The 16,607-nt window shown below is 49.1% G+C and overlaps 2 protein-coding genes across 4 annotated transcripts in view; one reads left to right on the forward strand and one right to left on the reverse strand.

Annotated features, from left to right (window-relative positions):
* Positions 1 to 13,852, reverse strand: part of LOC144724523 (uncharacterized) — a 33,739-nt gene extending 19,887 nt beyond the window's left edge. Inside the window, exons 1-4 of one of the 3 annotated variants that reach the window (XM_078603739.1) lie at positions 13,508 to 13,852; positions 9,923 to 10,081; positions 5,587 to 6,209; positions 3,039 to 3,169 (exon numbers count right to left, since the gene is read on the reverse strand). In XM_078603739.1, coding sequence (XP_078459865.1) covers positions 3,039 to 3,169; positions 5,587 to 6,112 — 657 coding nt within the window. In that variant the 5' untranslated portion in view covers positions 6,113 to 6,209; positions 9,923 to 10,081; positions 13,508 to 13,852. The other 2 variants (XM_078603736.1, XM_078603737.1) reach the window with 2 other exon arrangements.
* EEF1AKMT2 (EEF1A lysine methyltransferase 2) overlaps positions 1 to 16,607 on the forward strand; it is a 373,327-nt gene that overhangs the window by 22,716 nt on the left and 334,004 nt on the right. The window lies entirely within an intron of this gene.

The raw sequence follows: 16,607 nt of genomic DNA on the forward strand, positions 1-16,607 counted from the left end.
GTTCAACATACGCACGTACATTCCCACCTCCGCTGGTTTTCATCCCCAGCTGACTCCACGCCAGAGTGAAACTGCGTTAAGAGGGGACGAGACTTTGCGAGTGGACTTCCATTTCGTGAGAGCCACCCTATCGCTCGAACGGATGTCACCGCAAAGCCCCCCAAACAACCCGAGTAAAATGCATGAAGGCCACAACACAACGTTGTTTCTCCTGTGTAGAATTGGGGGGGGGGGTTGGATAGAATGCGACATCTCGTTTTGTTGTTTCTCAAATTGAGGTACGAGCTCGGAGCGGCTAGCGACAGAAGCGACACGCGCGCGTATCAACACGCGCGTGCGAGCGCTCCTACCCCCCCCCCCCATACGAACCCCGTACCCCCATGGGTTCAATTCCCGGTCGCGGCTAACGTCAATGGCGAGTGACTTCGGCTCCGTGACCGAGAAGCACACCTCCTTCTTCACGAGCCCGCGGATCTCTAGCGGGTTCAAGTACGATAAACACACAACAACACCAACAACAACAAAACCACACAACCGACACGGAGTGGGGCGGCCTTCATCCAGCAGTGGATTAGCAAAGGGCTGTGAATTATATTAAGATCTTCTTGGTTCTTTCGGTAAAGTCACGTAGAAGGGAAATAATAAAATAATAAAAATAAAACATAATAAAATACATTTCTCACGACGTTTCGGCTACAACGCAAGCAGCCGTCCTCAGGTGAAGAACAGGGCTGTCGGGAAGACAGCGCTGAAACGTCGTGAGAATTGTATTTTATTATGTTTAATTTTTATTATTTTATTATTTCCCTTCTACGTGACTTTACCGAAAGAACCAAGAAGATGAAACCCTGCAGTCACGAAAGCTTTAAATCGAAATTATATTAATTGTTGCTGTATTCATTTTAATTTGTCGGTGACATTTTTCACGAGTGTGGTCAACGCGCATCCTCCATAACCCGCCCACGGATATCTGAGCGTCGATCTGCGCACAAAGCGCTCCCTATAATTACATTTAATAAGTTCGACACTCATCCGGTCCGGTACGCGAGCACGCAAAGTGATGGTTAATGGTTGACTACACGAATCACCTCACCCCTCCTTCACTTTGAAGGGTTACCAGCAAAACCACACGCAGCCGATAACAATCGTCGAGGAGACGACCCCCGTGTCTGGCCGTGGCCAATATACAAGTCCGGTGTGAGTCGCAGAGAACGCATCGCCACCCGCGTGACGTGAGAGGGAGGGATGGGGGGCGGGCGACGAGTTCAATGGGACCACCTTAACCGCTCGCCCCGAGTAGGGGGAGGGGGGCAGGAGGGAGAGTTGAAAGGGAAAAGGCAGAAATAGGTTAGGGGCCGTCCATAAATGACGTCACGCGATTTTGGACGATTTTTGACCCTCCCCTCCTTCGTCACACGCGTCACAAAAGTCAGACCCCCCCCCCCCTCAAATATGACGTCACAAAGCTCTGCCCCCCCCCCCACAAATAAAACATGCTTCAAATCGCTTTAAACTATTGTCATTGTAGTGCGTATTTAATGTGGCACTGCACTCTGATGTAGGAGAAAAATTTATTAAAAAGTCTATTTAATTAAGTAGAACGTGTTGTCTATATTTATTTAAAGTTGCGCATTTTGATGTGAAGTCACATTTCTCAAACCCCCCCTCCCTCGTCACACATCGTCACAAATGTCTGACCCCCTCCCCCCCCAGGTGCGTGACGTCATTTATGGACGGCCCCTTATGGGACGAGCCAGGAAGGGGATCGGGGCTTTTGCGAGGCGATTCTCCGGGCGTGGACCGATCGCCTCCCCATGACGCGCTGGATGTACATCACCAGCGAAACGTCACGATGCTCAAATCGTAAATGTTGTGGATGTACTCTCCAACACACCGGTGGGCTGAAGCAGTCACACGAACTGGCACGCTTTGCTCTCGTGACAAACCTTACCTGTCAGCTGCGTTGGGGAGTGGCGGGTTGACGACACATTTATTACTTGCACAATCTAACCCCCCAACAAAAACCTTGATTATGAGTTATTACGAGTGCGTTGATGTGTTAACAAAAAAAACACCGAACAGGAACAACCATGCGTCAAGAACTTCTACACAGGCGTTAAGCCCATCATAACTCAGCGATGTATAAAATGTCTCTCGCTGCGTGGAGTAGACAAGGCCGTAATTATAAAATATATTATATGATTGTGGTTATACTTTATTAATATCGAATCTCTACCATTACATACAATGAAACAAGAAAAGGTAAAAACGAAAAAAAAAACAGCAATGTAATACAATACACTATTAGACATTATTGTAAATACAATTTAAAAAAGTCCATCCTGTGTGTTAGTGAATTTTTTTAATATTTTAGGCAGGAAATTCGTTTTCAAATTGAGATTTTTTTTCTGGGATGGGGGGGGGGGCCTCAGACCCCCTGGAAGATTTGTTCCCCCCCCAATGTTGACTCCATGGCTCCGGCCTCGGGAATAGTTAACAGCGACTGCCCTCCCCTGTGGACAGACTCGGTCCCACCAGAGGAATGTGTAATGCCCACCGCTGGCTCAAAGTTGTATTTATTTATTTTGTTGTCCTCACCCCCGCGGTTGGCTACATACGGTGCGAAAGAAGTTCAACATACGCACGTGCATCCTGGTTCACCAGGGCGCCACAGAGCAGCGGTGGGCAAAGTGCGTGGCGTGGAGCCCCACGTGGTGTGGCCTGGTCTCGGAGTGTCTCGGGGTGACGCGTTGGGTGGTGGGGGGGGGGTCACGATGAGCGTACAAGCAACGGTGTCGAGCATGCGGCCCACCGAGGTGAGGGAGGGCCGCTCACGTGGCCACCGTTGACTTCACGAGTGATGCAGAGGAAGACCTCGCAGAGAAATGTCTTGACGACGACGAAAAGATGTGACCGCTACTTGAGCCACGTTGACACACGACAGCGGAGAGTGTAAACCGATGACGAGGGGCTGCCCGCGCCATGGATCGCGATGATGATGACGACAATGTGAAGCAGAGGCACGCGCAGGGACCCACCTTGCCATCGTGCGTGTGGCAGTAGCGCAGCCAGCCCTGCTTGATGGGCATGGTGGGCGACAGCTCCCTGCATGGGGAGGTCGGGGCGCTGCTGAAATCCTGGCCACATCCATCCCTCGTCGGCGTCGTGTCTTGAGTAGAAAACATTGGGCAGAAGAACGCGCGCGCAATGATTGATTAGCCCACGGGAAGCAGCCTGGAAAGGGGGAGAGTTGCGGGTGGGTTGCCGTTAGCGAGCGCCTATTAAGGCAAGATAAGTTGCCACGGTGGTTGTGGCGGTGAGCAGCTATCCGGAGGTTGGGCAGTTCGATTCGAGCTCCTGGCGGCGGCAGTTGAAACGATGAGGGCCACGATTCCTCACCTCACCCACCCCCCACTGCCTCTTGTCAGCAGTGCAAATGTGTGCGCGCAAAGAGTTAGTCGATGGGAAGTTTGCGTATGGTGGGTGAAGTGTGGGCACTCCCACCTCCTCTAAGATGTCTGGCCAGTGATGAAAGATGAGGTCAAATACACTCTTAGAAGGGATCTTCAGTGGAGGCCTTTCCACCAGAAGTGGTGTCATGCTGAGCGGCCCTTTAATGAAGGCTAGAACTGTACACGAAAGGGTCGTGTAGACAGCCTTTGTTTCCCCAGTGCTGTTGTTTCTCCATCAGGTAATTATTAAAGGCAAGGGTCAATATTTGAGTGAGTCAGGACAGGGTCACATAAACTCTGGCCAATGATTGCCACTGGAAATTGAACCCAGACTGCCTGCATTGTAAGGCGGCGCATGAATAATTACACAAAGATAAAGACAAAGATCCCCCCCCCGTATAGCCTTAACAGACTGTAGGGGCAAGTGCTGTTAGCGAGCACCTACGAAGGCCAGAACGGTAGACGAGGGGGTGAGTGGCCAGCACCACGCCCGACCGCCTTTGTCTCCCCAGTGGCGATGTTTACCCACATCCCCAGGTACTCATTTGAGGCTGAGTCGACCTAGGGGGTTGGCCCAGGACCGGTTCAGATAATCGTCACCGGTGTTGGCCGTGAGAGGGAATCGAACTCTGGTCGCCGGGTTCGAAGCGCAGCGTAGCGCTGACAGTTCCACTACCGCTCGGACGTGCGGGGGTAATACAACAATCTGAACACAAAAAGCAGTTCTAAGTAATTGAGTTATCATTCTACGTTTTAAAGTGCATCGCTCCAGTTGCTTCCTAATATCGGAAGGCACAGAGCGTTCCAGACGGCTGTCGACGAAAATCTGAAAGCGCGCGATGCAGCCAAAAGCCACTAAAAGCTGGTCATGGCATCACGACATAGCCTGTGCCAGGCTTGGTGCACACTGAAGTTCACAGCACAGACGCAAGTATTGTGAGCTGTGGGTTATCGGAAACTCATTGATGGAACCTGTCAAAAATCTCATTGCAAAGGAACTCTCCTGGAAATGAGTCCTGAGACTCGGTGACCCTTTGCTGGATAAATGTTTTGCCATTTTTCTTGGCCTGGAATAAAACTCAGGTCGCTGGGTTCACAGTCCGGTGCACCAACCGCCGCAATCCACAACAAGTACCATCACGAGACAAACAATTAACATAATTTGTATCATTATTGTGTTAATGTGCATGTGTGTGTGTGTGCGGTAGTTCAGTGGTTAGCGCGCTGCGCTACGAACCCGGCGACCCGAGTTCGATTCCCGCTCACGGCCAACACTACTGGCGATTATCTGAACCGGTCCTGGGCCCCCCCTAGGTCGACTCAGCCTCAAATTAGTACCTGGTGCGATGTGTAAACATCGTCACGAGGGAGACAAAGGCGGCCGGGCGTGGCCAACCAACCCATCCTCAGTTGTTGCCGGCCTTCATAGGTGCTCGCCAACAGTACTTGCCCCAACAGCCTGTAAAGGCTATATGGGGGATCTTTGTCTTTTGTGTGTTTGTCAGTGGGGAGCGGTCGTGCAAAGGTGAACGCGCTGCACTACGAACCTGGTGACGGGAGTTCTATTTCCACTCTCGACAACACCCAGTGACGATTATCTGAACCGGTCCTGGGCCTCTCCTAGGTCCACTCAGCCTCAAATGAGTAATTTCTGCGGTGTGAAGCATCACCAAGTCGGCCGGGCGTGGTTGCTGGCCACCCACCGTGTGCCCGTGCCGGCCTTCATAGGTGCTGCTACTCGCTAACAGCACTTGCCCCAACAGTCTGTGAAGGCTACACGGGTGACACTGTGTAATAATAAAAATAGTTCCTGGGTAGTAAGTGTTATTTTCCAATTGCTTATGCTTTAAAAGTACAGAAAATGGCTGTTATTCCCCACAAACTTTGCTTTTGTGCCCAGGACAGTGATATTTTTAAATGTACCTATTTTCAATGCATTTGTGTCATTCCTTCACGTAAAGTCCTGGTCACAAAAGCAAAGTTTGTGGGGTATATAATATCAATTTTCTGTACGTTTGAGGCATAAGAAATTGGAAAATAACACTTACTACCCAGGAACAAAAATCGTGTTACATAGCGCGTGATCCTTGTCTCATTGTCAACGCCCCGTGAGGCCGGCCGGTCGCCAACTCACCGTCGCAGGGGCCGCAGATCGAGCGGTCGGCGGACGCGGGCGTCGAGGAGAAGCCACCCCCGTCCACGCCCGCCGCCTCTCCGGCTCGTCGCACGCCGTCCGGCTCCGACAGTGACTCGAGGTTCAGAGAGAGCACGCCGGGGTCGGGCCGCACCGTCGGCAAAGGGGAACCGCTGGGGCTCTCGGACCATGAGCCGCCGCCGCCGTTGTCGCCGCCGCCGTCGTCGTCGTTGTCATCATCGTTGTTGTCGTCGTTGTTGTCGTCGTCGTTATCGTCGTCGTTGTCATCACCGCCGCCGTCATCGTCGTCGTTGTCGTCGTCATCGGCGGCCGTGCGCGGCACTCTCAGCCGTCCTGGTCTCAGCACCCAGATGGGCGACTGCGGTGCGTCCTGCTCGCTGCCGCGGTTCTGACCGTCGGTGAGCAGGCGCAGCCTCGGAGGGGGCTCGCCGGCGCGGGGTGACTCGTCGGCGTGTCCGCCGAGGCCCCCGTCCGGGCCGCTGCTGGCGATGACGGGAGACGACATCGCCGGGATGCTCCGTGCGCGTAACGACGACGCCGTGTGGGATGTTCAAGCCGGCCGAGATCGGTCGATGGCTTACCGTGGGCTCCGGACGATAGATCTGCACGGGAGGAACGCACGCGTAAGAAGGTAGATCGGTGAAATGCGAGACATTTCAAAATGGCACGCAAAACTGACTCAAGGGAACCTATTAGCTTATCTAATGGCACATTAGCTTATCGCCCGTATATAAATGATTTACAGAAATTATTGTGAACAGAATAACAGAACATTTAGAGGCCAGCCAACCAAGGGAAGAAACTGAGTTAAATACAAATTGATCGGATTCTGGAATAACTTGTGATTAGCAAATAGCATCATTTTTGGCTTTTGCAGACTGTGAAAATATATCCAAGCTCTCTCAAGCCAAGGGCCTCGATAAAACTACAAAAATGGAACAGCCACACTGACATGGCACCTCCGATTCGGCACGGTAAGAGCCACGTACGGTGGGAAAAAAATTCAACATACACACAATGAGGCACTGTTGGCTACGTAAGGTGCGAAAGAAGTTGAGCACACACGTACCTAAATCAAGAAGGTTACCAAATAAACATTGGGAGGGGAGTCATGCAAGGTGACACCACAGCGCTTTCGCTAAAGCAACGTTACAAGACGTTCAAGTTGAAAGACACAATTTGAAGTAAACACACGAAGCCATCCCAAAATACGTTGGCGACACGGACATTACCGCGACCAATAAAAATTAACTTCGAGAAATTGTGGTCGAAGATTTTCATGAAAGAAAGCTGCAATGTGGGGCTCAAGGTCAACCTGAGCAAAACTATTAAAATGATCAAACTTTTTTTTATTTTACCAGGTCAGGCAGCCTTTTTTCATAAGCGACCTGGCCATAACAAAACATAGCTCAACGACGTGGCTTCTCACGTGGAAATTTAAAGCAGCCAAATACTCTAAGCGCGTGTTTATTCTAAATGTGGAGGAAAAACCCGGGAAGAGAAATGCCACGTGACCACGGGTAGATAGAGACACGCAAACTCCAAATATACAGGCGTCAGGGTCGGGATCGAACTCATAACGTGCACAACGAGTTCGCACAATAATTTAAGATGTCTGTCAGACACGGACACATTCAGAAAACCCATCTGAGAATGTGTGTACCTTGGGCAGTTATTGAAGGTGAGCCCGGAACCAAACTATTGAAAGAAAGTTGTGGACACGAGCAGGCTGGATTTGATTTGGAAAGGCGAACTCGATCATGAAAAGCAACATTCCAACATGGCTAAGTAAATAGTTCAATCTTGATTTGAGGCTTTCGTGACTGCGGGAATCCATACTCTTTGGTTCTTTATGTAAAGTCACGTAGGTACTTTACCGAAAGAACCAAAGAGTAAGTAAATAGTTGTATACGACATATTCAGTGCCCCGAATATTACCTGCTGTGACGTACGGCTCAGAAACCTGGACAAACTGGTAAAGATAATGAAACAACAGCTGACAAGTCACAAAAAGAAAGAACGCATAGGTTGCATCTGCTTGGCTTACAACCACATGGATTCGAGAAGATTCACAAACTGGAGCCCGGTGATCCAGACTAAGGATTTGAATAGGTTGCATTCTGGCCACATGAATATACAGCAAAACAAAGACCCCCTAAATAGGCATAACAGACTGTTGAGACAAGTGCTGTTGGCGAGTAGCACCTACGACGGCCGGAAGGGCACACGAGGACGTGGGTGGCAAGCACCGCGCCCGGCCACCTTTGTCTCCCTCGTGGCGATGTTTACACACCGCGGGTCACCCGGGTTCGTAGTGCGGCGCGATAACCGCTGCGCCACCGCTCCCCACGTATACGGCAAAGACAAATATCCCCCGTATAGCTTTACACAGAGTTTTGGGGCAAGTGCACGCGCACAAACGCACGCACGTGTGTGTGTAAGCAGTCAACGCACGAGCACCGACACGGAAAGAGAGAACAATCGCCTAAGTTTAAAGCCGAATGTTGCTGGAACGAGCGCTGTTTGCGAGCGTCTATTGAGTGCCGACACGGCACCGAGGTGACAGGAGCAACACGCCCGGCTGGACTTTGCTTCAAAGAGGCTTTTGTAGTACAGTGCATACCGCGCTAGGTACTCATTTAAGGTTAAGCAAACTTTAGGGAGGGCCAGGTTATTGTGTGAACCTTACTTCATCATCCATCAGCCAAACCACTGCTGTATGAAGGCCCCTCTGTGCAAGCGGCGGTGCTGCAAAGTAAAGTTCGCTCGGGCAGAACGAATCGCTTAGAAGGAACGATGACCGCTGGTCGACTATTTTCCTTTCATTTTACCAGGTAAGGCCCACTGAACTATATAGCTCTTTTTCAGAAGCCACCTGGTTATCACGATTGATAGCTCAACGAAGTGGCTGATTATCACGTGGACATTTAAAGCAGCCAAATACTCTAAATGCGTGATTCTAAATGTGGAAGGAAACAGCAGAGGACCCGGAGAAAAATCCACGCGACCACAGGGAGAACATTGCAAACTCCAAATACACGGGCGTCAGGGTTGGGATCGAACTCTTGACCTCCTGTATACCGGGCGAGGCAGTTAACATCTCGCAACCACATCATAAATGGAACGCGTCAAGAGGACCACGTCCACGGAGGAGACGGAGCGATGAATTTAGGTAGCGTGCATATGCTGCATGGAGTAATACGTTGCAGGTTCGAGAAGGATACACCGTACCACTCGTGTGTGTATGTGTCTGTTTAAATACTGTACACAAAACAACAACAACAACAACCGGTTACAATTTGATGACAAGCAGCGGTGACGGCACTAGAGCGCCTGTGCCAGGCTAAGTGCACTTTGTGGCCACTTGGATTAGTAAAGGCTCACCGGCAAGGAGGCGGTATTATTTAAGAGGCTTAAAAATGCACAAAAAACTAAAAACATTAAAAAAGACGAACGTCCCCATTTTGACGTGATGTACGCATGTGCTTATGTTGAACTTCTTTCACACCGCACATAACCAACCGTGCAAATCGGAGGTGCTGGCGGGGGGGAGAACCAAAAACAGCACGCAGAGGTGTGCAGCACTGCATTCATAAAAGAAAAGCTCTCAACCTGGTCCAGACCACTAGTTCAAAAGAACTGAACGTGTGGCCGTTTTGTCGTTGAGGGGCCATCCAACTCGTAGAGTTGAGAAAATGTGGTCACCCCAACATTTAACTTTCTCGTCATTTACGGATTTGTCCCCGTTTTGGCGCGATAGCTTTTGCGTAAGCACGTGGCTGATGTTGAGCACCTTTCGGATGGCACACATGATGATAATAATAATAATAACGATGTTGAGTCGCACAATACCGCATCGACCTTGGAGAGGTCCAGGACTGGTGCAGATGCCACCAGCCACTGCCATTGGCCAATGATCGAACCCGGGGCGGCTAGGATTTGTGCAGCAGTGTGCGATCCAATGCACCACCACTTCCCACAAAGACAAATATCCCCCCTATAGCCTTTACATACTTTTGTGGTAGGTGCTGCTAGCGAGCACCTATGAAGCCCGGCATGGCACACAATGAGTTGGGTGGCCAGCACCACACCCGACCGCCTTTGTCTCCCCCAGTGGCGATGTTTTGCACACAGGTACTGAATTGAGATTGAGCAGACCTAGGCGAGGCCCAGAACCGGTTCAGATCATTGTCACTGGTTTTGGCCGTGAGCGGGAATCCAGCTGGGGTCACCGGGTTCGTAGTATGGGGTGCTAACCCGCGACACAGATACACAAAAAGGATTTCTTCCAATTGGTGAAACATCTGAATCTCACCTCGACTCCGGCACTTGACTGCGGTTTGATGAGTCCCTCGGTCACTTTGACACAATGTCCACCGGACTTCTCCGTGTGGTTGCCATCGTCACTCCGTCTTCAATGCACATTTCTCTGCACGGCTCATATATTTATAGTACCGGTGGCTGTCCTGTATACCTGTGTATCGAGGGAGTGGTTTGGGCGACACGCGTTCCAAGATTAAAATATATGCAAATGACTTCTCGCACGACATTTTTTGGCTTCTTGTAAAAAAAAACGGGTTTTTTTTTCGGTGAGCACGTTGACAAGGTCGATTGGAAGGGACGCAAGTGGAGTTGTACCATTCGTGCACACACTGGAAACGTCCCAGTGACGTTTAATTTTGTTTTCATTTCCACGCTGGGCCCCGTGGCGTCATCTCCGTCGTCGGGTCCGAAAGCAAACGCAAGTCAAACGAAGATAGGCATTGGTGGAAATTCCACATTCCTATGGCGCAGACGGAAAGTGGAGGATGTTATGATGAAGCTGTTTTTCACAGATGGACAGGCCTTCATTCGGAAGTGGATTGATCATGGCTGATGATGATCGATCATGATAATGGGCAGGGATCACCACACTTCTTAAAGGCTGAGTGTCCCAGCCTGTCAAAGATAAGTTAGAAGCTTCAATGGTAAAAGACTTTCAATTCTATACTCTTTGCTTCTTTCGGTAAAGTCGCGTAGGTGAAAATAAGAATCAAATAAAATAAAAATAACTAAATTATTTTTATCATTCTTTTCTACCTACGTGACTTTACCGAAAGAACCAAAGAGTATGGATCCTTGCAGTCACGAAAGCCTCAAATCAATTAACTTTCAATTCTACCACGTCACGAGTGGTGTCACAGCAGTGCAGCTCCAGTACAGTGCATGTACTTAAAGCTGTCACTTGCAGTGACTTCTTTAAAAGTGCATTCATGAAAGTCACTTTTAAGTGTTTTTTCCTCATTAACTAAGCTCCAAACTCACGTTAGCCAAGCCCGACTCACACACCCAATATTGCGTATCAATATTTTCACATTTCTTAACATTTATTTTATTTATCATTGGGTGTGGAATGTACTCCAGCCACAGTGACGTGGAAAGCCAACATTCTATATATCTGCAGCAGCCAGTTTCTCTCTATATACAACTTGCCTGGTGTTGTGTACCACTTATCTTGGTGGGTAAAACTTCAACCCTTGAGAAATTATCACGACGCCGATGATCTGATTTGACTTGTCCCATGCTTTTTATTCGACGCGTGTGCGGCGATGGCACAGCCGTCGATCGAGGGTCGAATTCGAACCGCGTTGTGTGATCGGCATCGCGCTCGCTGAAGGTAAATGCCTTCAGGGAAGTCGTGTGCTGTATACGCAACTGCGCACAATTCTGTGAGTCGCTTATAACCGCTTTGCCGTTACTTATTGCCAATTATGGACTCAGACTATTGTCCTATCATCTCATAGAGTCCCTGGCACGTAATAATATGCTACACAGTGGCAGTGGGGGTCGCAAAATGCCGATGTATTACTAATAAACCCCAATGATCCGATCGAAATTAGGGATTTCGATCGGATCATTGGGGGGGCACGTGCCACCCCCCTCAGTGTGGTGGAATGTTCAAGTGGAGGAGCCCGTGCGTGATGGCACTGCAATCCAGCACTCGGCGGCAGGCCATGGTTGATGGATTGTGTCGATTGCATCGTGTGCATGCAAAACGCACGAACCTGTTTGGGCTGTGAAGCATGCTGGTATGTGGGTCCCAGCAAATGAACCTCATGGCGGGACCCCGGGGTCCCATAAGCCCCCCGGCTCTCGCATAAACTGCGTTGCGACGTCATTTCATGTCTATATTCTTGATTCTTTCGGTAAAGTCACGTAAATAGAAAACAAAAAAATCTATTTAAAAAAAAATATATATATAAATTATAAATAACTGAAGCAACAAACCCACGACGTTTTGATCGCAACTCGAGCGGTCTTCATCAGGCGGAGAGAAAAGAAGACGGCTTGCGTTGCGATCAAAAGGTCGTGGGTTTTTTGCTTTTATTATTTACAATTTAATATTTAATTCTTTTTATTTTATATTGTTATTTTTATTTTATTTTCATATTTTTTTTACCTGACTTAACCGAAAGAACCAAGAATATGAATTCCTGCAGTCACGAAGCTTTTAAGTCCATTTAATGTCTGCTGAAGGCGAACGACACGGCAATCTATTCCTCTCGACGAGCTCTGCACGATGCGCTAATCAAAGTTTTGTTTGTGACTACGGCAGTTTTGGCAACGACGGGGGATTGGTGAAGAACGAGAGGATCGATTTCTGGTGGGTCGCGGCGTTTGTGTCCGCAGTGGGACGGAGTCGCCAAAAATAAATTAGTTAATTACGATTTCAAACACCAAACAGAAACCGTTTGCAAGGAATCCGGTGTGCATTAACCACACGTCCTTGTGGTGAACATGCAAACAAACAACACATGATTTCGATTTAAAGCTTTCGTGACTGCAGAGATTCATCTTCTTGGTTCTTTCGGTAAAGTCTACGTGACTTTACCGAAAGAACCAAGAAGATGAAACAACACATGCTCTGGTAGTATATGATGCATTGTCTTTGAAATTGATTGGTCCACAGCTTTCTTTTGAGCCTCGTCTCAAACAGTGTTAGACCAGAGGACGCCAAAAGGCGAACATTGGCTGATGATGACTGTATATTTTGAACGTATGTTAGTTGAAATGTAATTCGTTTGTTTGGTGAAAGAAATACCCTGTCATTCAATGTTTTATACAACACCAGTAAATAAATAAATACATTCTAAATTGAAAACTAATTTATTTAGTTTCGTTGTGCCTCTCCCCCCCCCCCGGGACACTTCCGAATAGCACGGTTGGCTACGTACGGTGCGAAAGAAGTTCCACATACATACACACATTCCAATGGAACATTGAGAGCCAACAATTTACGATGCATACTTTAAAACAGGTACTGTGCGTGTGCGTGCATATACACACACACACTCATGGCAGGACTCTACGATTTCTCGTACGAGGATTGTTTTACATTTTTTTTGCCGCAAACAACACATTACGTTTCATTCTCCGTGGCAGATATCTTGGGGAGTTGCTTCATTTCGTACAGCAAAGACAAAGATCTCCCGTATAGCCTGTAACAGACTGTTGGGGCAAGTGCTGTTTAGCGAGTGGCACCTATGAAGTCTGGAACGGTTTCGCGTAAGGGGTGGGTGGACAGCGCCACGCCCGGCCGCCTTTGTCTCCCCGGTGGCGATGTTTACTACACACCGCACCGGCTACTCATTTGATGCTGAGTCGACCTAGGGGAGGCCTAGGACCGGTTCAGATAATCGTCACCGGTGTTGGTCGTGAGCGGGAATCGAACCCGGGTCGCCGGGTTCGTAGCGCAGCGTAGCGCAGCGTAGCGCTAACCGCTACGCCACCGCTCCCCACGTATATCTCGGGAAGTTCGCACACACACACACACAAACACGCGCGTGTCGATCTGTATCACGGTCGCAGGGCAATCGCAATCACCAAAAAGGACGCATTCAATGCTGGAGAAGTCACTTACCATTGGCTCCCACCTGTGGCAGCTTCAATTAGCCGTGACTGCCACAATTGATGTGCGTCTCCCTCCAACCTCTTGCCTGCAATTTCCTCTTCGGTAGACACGCAAGAGAAGTTCACCACCCGGTTGCGCGTGTCGCGTTGTGTGCGCGCGAGTGAGCGTGACCGCCTCCAGCTGCTGGCACCTTGACTGGGGCAAGCTGCGTGCTGGGATTGCAGGAGGGGGGCTAAAGTGCTCACGGTGACGGCATCACACCCAAGGAGCTCACTGCCTCGCCAGCAAGTTGTTTACGCGGGGAATTATCCCGAGCAACGTTATCCGTTGTTAATGGGGGTGGCAGCTCAAGGGCTGTTGACTTTTAAAGAAGGGAAAAAGTTAACTATTGTGAGCGCGTGTGTGCGCTGTTGTTATCATCAAATGAATCACCGTTTGCTGTACAACTGCAGGGGGGGGGGGATTTTAATTTGTTTGCCAGAGTCACCGCCGGTGTAAAGGGTGTCTCCTACGTTTTGCTAATCGCCAGAACAAAGACGGCGGTGGTCACAGCATCGCGCGGCCCTTTCAGATGCGCTTCTGCGGCCGTCTGGAACGTTCTTCCCTCCTTCCGATATTAGGAAGCCGCTGGGAGCTGTGGTGCACTTTTAAATCACAACCGAGATTGAAAACGAATGTCTGTAGGATTGTTTTTGTCTGCGTTTAGTTTGTTGTCCTTCCCCCGCACCTCCGATTAGCGCGGTTGGCTGCGTACGGTGTGAAAGAAGTTGAACACACACACACAAAGGAGGCGCTTTCCCTTGACGAGACGAAGCTCGTAGCGACCCCTCAAGTCGGGACCGTGTTACGTGCTACGTGTAATCATAATTATATCGACAATTTCGATATGCAAGCTATTCTTACAAGGGCACAGAACAAACAACAACAACAACACGAAGGCAATCCATTCCAACCAGAAGGAGATGGAACTCCGTCACTTGCGGGGAGTGAAACGCTTGAGTTTTGAAGAGATACCCCAACGTCGACAGTACGTTGCGCACACTATACAACTAAAACTATTGTTTTATTTTTTACCGGGGTAAGTAAGGCAAACTGAGCTATATAGCTATTTTGCAAAAGCGACCTGGCCACAAATGATAGCTCAATGAAAGTGGCTTATAATGTTGGACATGTTTCGCAGACAAAACTCGAAACGCGTGATGTTGATTCTAAATGTGGAGGGGAAAACCCGGAGGACCCGGAGAAAAATCCACGCGACCACGGGGAGCGAGAGAACACGCAAACTCCAAATATACACCAGCAGGCGTCAGGGTCGGGATCGAACTCACGCTTTCCTGTACACCGGGCGAGGTAGTTAACATCTCTTAGCCACCGTGATGATGATGATGAGAGAGACACGCAAACTCCAAATATACAGCAACAGCAGCAGGCGTCAGGGTCGGGATCGAACCCATGCCCTCCTGTACACCGGGCGAGGTAGTTAACATCTCCTAGCCACCGTGGCGCCCCCACACACAGGCGACAACGTCGCACGGTCCAGTCCACACGTATGCTCAGGTCGCCGGCGATGCAGAATGTCGTCGTAAAACAATCAATGAAAGACGAAAGATGCTCGAGTTGCTTTGAGAGCTCATCGAACTTCAAGCGGCTATCTTGTACCCAAGCCTGGTCTGTAGATTATAGCGGCAATGAAACTTCAGCACTTGCAGAATGTTATTTCTACAGTATGACACTTAAATTTTAGTTCCCAGGTAAAGCCCACTCAGAAATGAGCTACTTTTCAGATGACAATTTAAAAACGAATCATCAGAAAATATGTTTTAGAAATGTCATGGTCATGTTTATTTTGCTGTCCTTCGCCCCCGCACCTTCCGTTAACACGGTTGGCTACGTACGGTGCGAAAGAAGTTCAACATACATACATGGCCTCTATGTACGAGGATGGACCATTTCCTAAATAGCTGCCGATTGTACATACAATACATATGAAGGCAATATATTTTAACAAATGTGTTGAGTTTTTACTTTATTTTACATTAAGCTTTATATTCTTACGACACGCATCGCTTAAATGTTTAAATGCAGTTACATTAATCCTGCTATTTTAGCCAGGGGTTTCCCCCCCTCCGCCTCCCCAAGACGTCGGGTTTACAATAAATGCATATTTTCTAAACAAAATAAGGTTTTACCATTGAGTGTTAAGGTCACACGAAGCAATGTCAAATGAAACAACCCGGAGACTGACCCGCTTGCAGGAACGCCAACTGTTGATATCCATTCACAGAATACCAGAATGCAAGGCACGCATACCTCTACAGCGCACTGACAATGCATCAAAGTGAGTATAGGGAGAGTATGCCGTACTAAAATTGTCTTTCTTTGAAATTATTATTAGACGCACTTCGCCTGGCAAATGTGCAAAGGCTTCAGAACAACATAATTTAAAACCGGCTGTATCAGCTGCATAGCAAGTCGGGAGTTCATTCATTCATCGAGTAGTGTTGACTTAATCTCGTACAAATCTCAATTTGCACGTGAGATTTGTGTTTGTTACAATTGGCTCAGGTGACTCATGCAAGTCTCTTAATTTCCACGACACCATGCACCACAATGTCAAGTGACTTATTAAAACTAAATAATTGCTCTGAATCGCACAAATCCGTGGCATCACGGGAGGGTATGGGAGTGTCAATCGTAGGTTTCATTGAAACGAATTGAAATCCAGGGCCGGATTAAGGTTCTTATAGGCCCTAGGGCCTATGCACTGCTGTTTCGTAGGCCTTCAGTGATAACTCTCTACAGATGGTACTCATGCTGCTGTCCCATGTTACTACCGCCACTGTCACTCCGCTCGTTTCTCACGCAGTACTTGGTCCAGCCGCTGGATAGATGTTGTTACTGCTGACACGTTCATATTGGTAGGAACCTCCTGGTTACACCAGCCCACAAGGGATTATTGTGTCCGTCCGTCCGTCGTGAAGGGAGGGGCTGGGTGGGGAGGGGAGGGGCTGGGTGGGGAGAGAGAGGCTGGGTGGGGAGGGGCTGGGTGGGGAGGGTGGGGCTGGGTGGGGAGGGTGGGGCAGAGGCGTAGCTAGGATATTTTGCGCCC

This window comes from Lampetra planeri, chromosome 21 (assembly GCF_965212315.1).
Source record: "Lampetra planeri chromosome 21, kcLamPlan1.2.h2, whole genome shotgun sequence".
Classification (NCBI taxonomy): domain Eukaryota; kingdom Metazoa; phylum Chordata; class Hyperoartia; order Petromyzontiformes; family Petromyzontidae; genus Lampetra; species Lampetra planeri.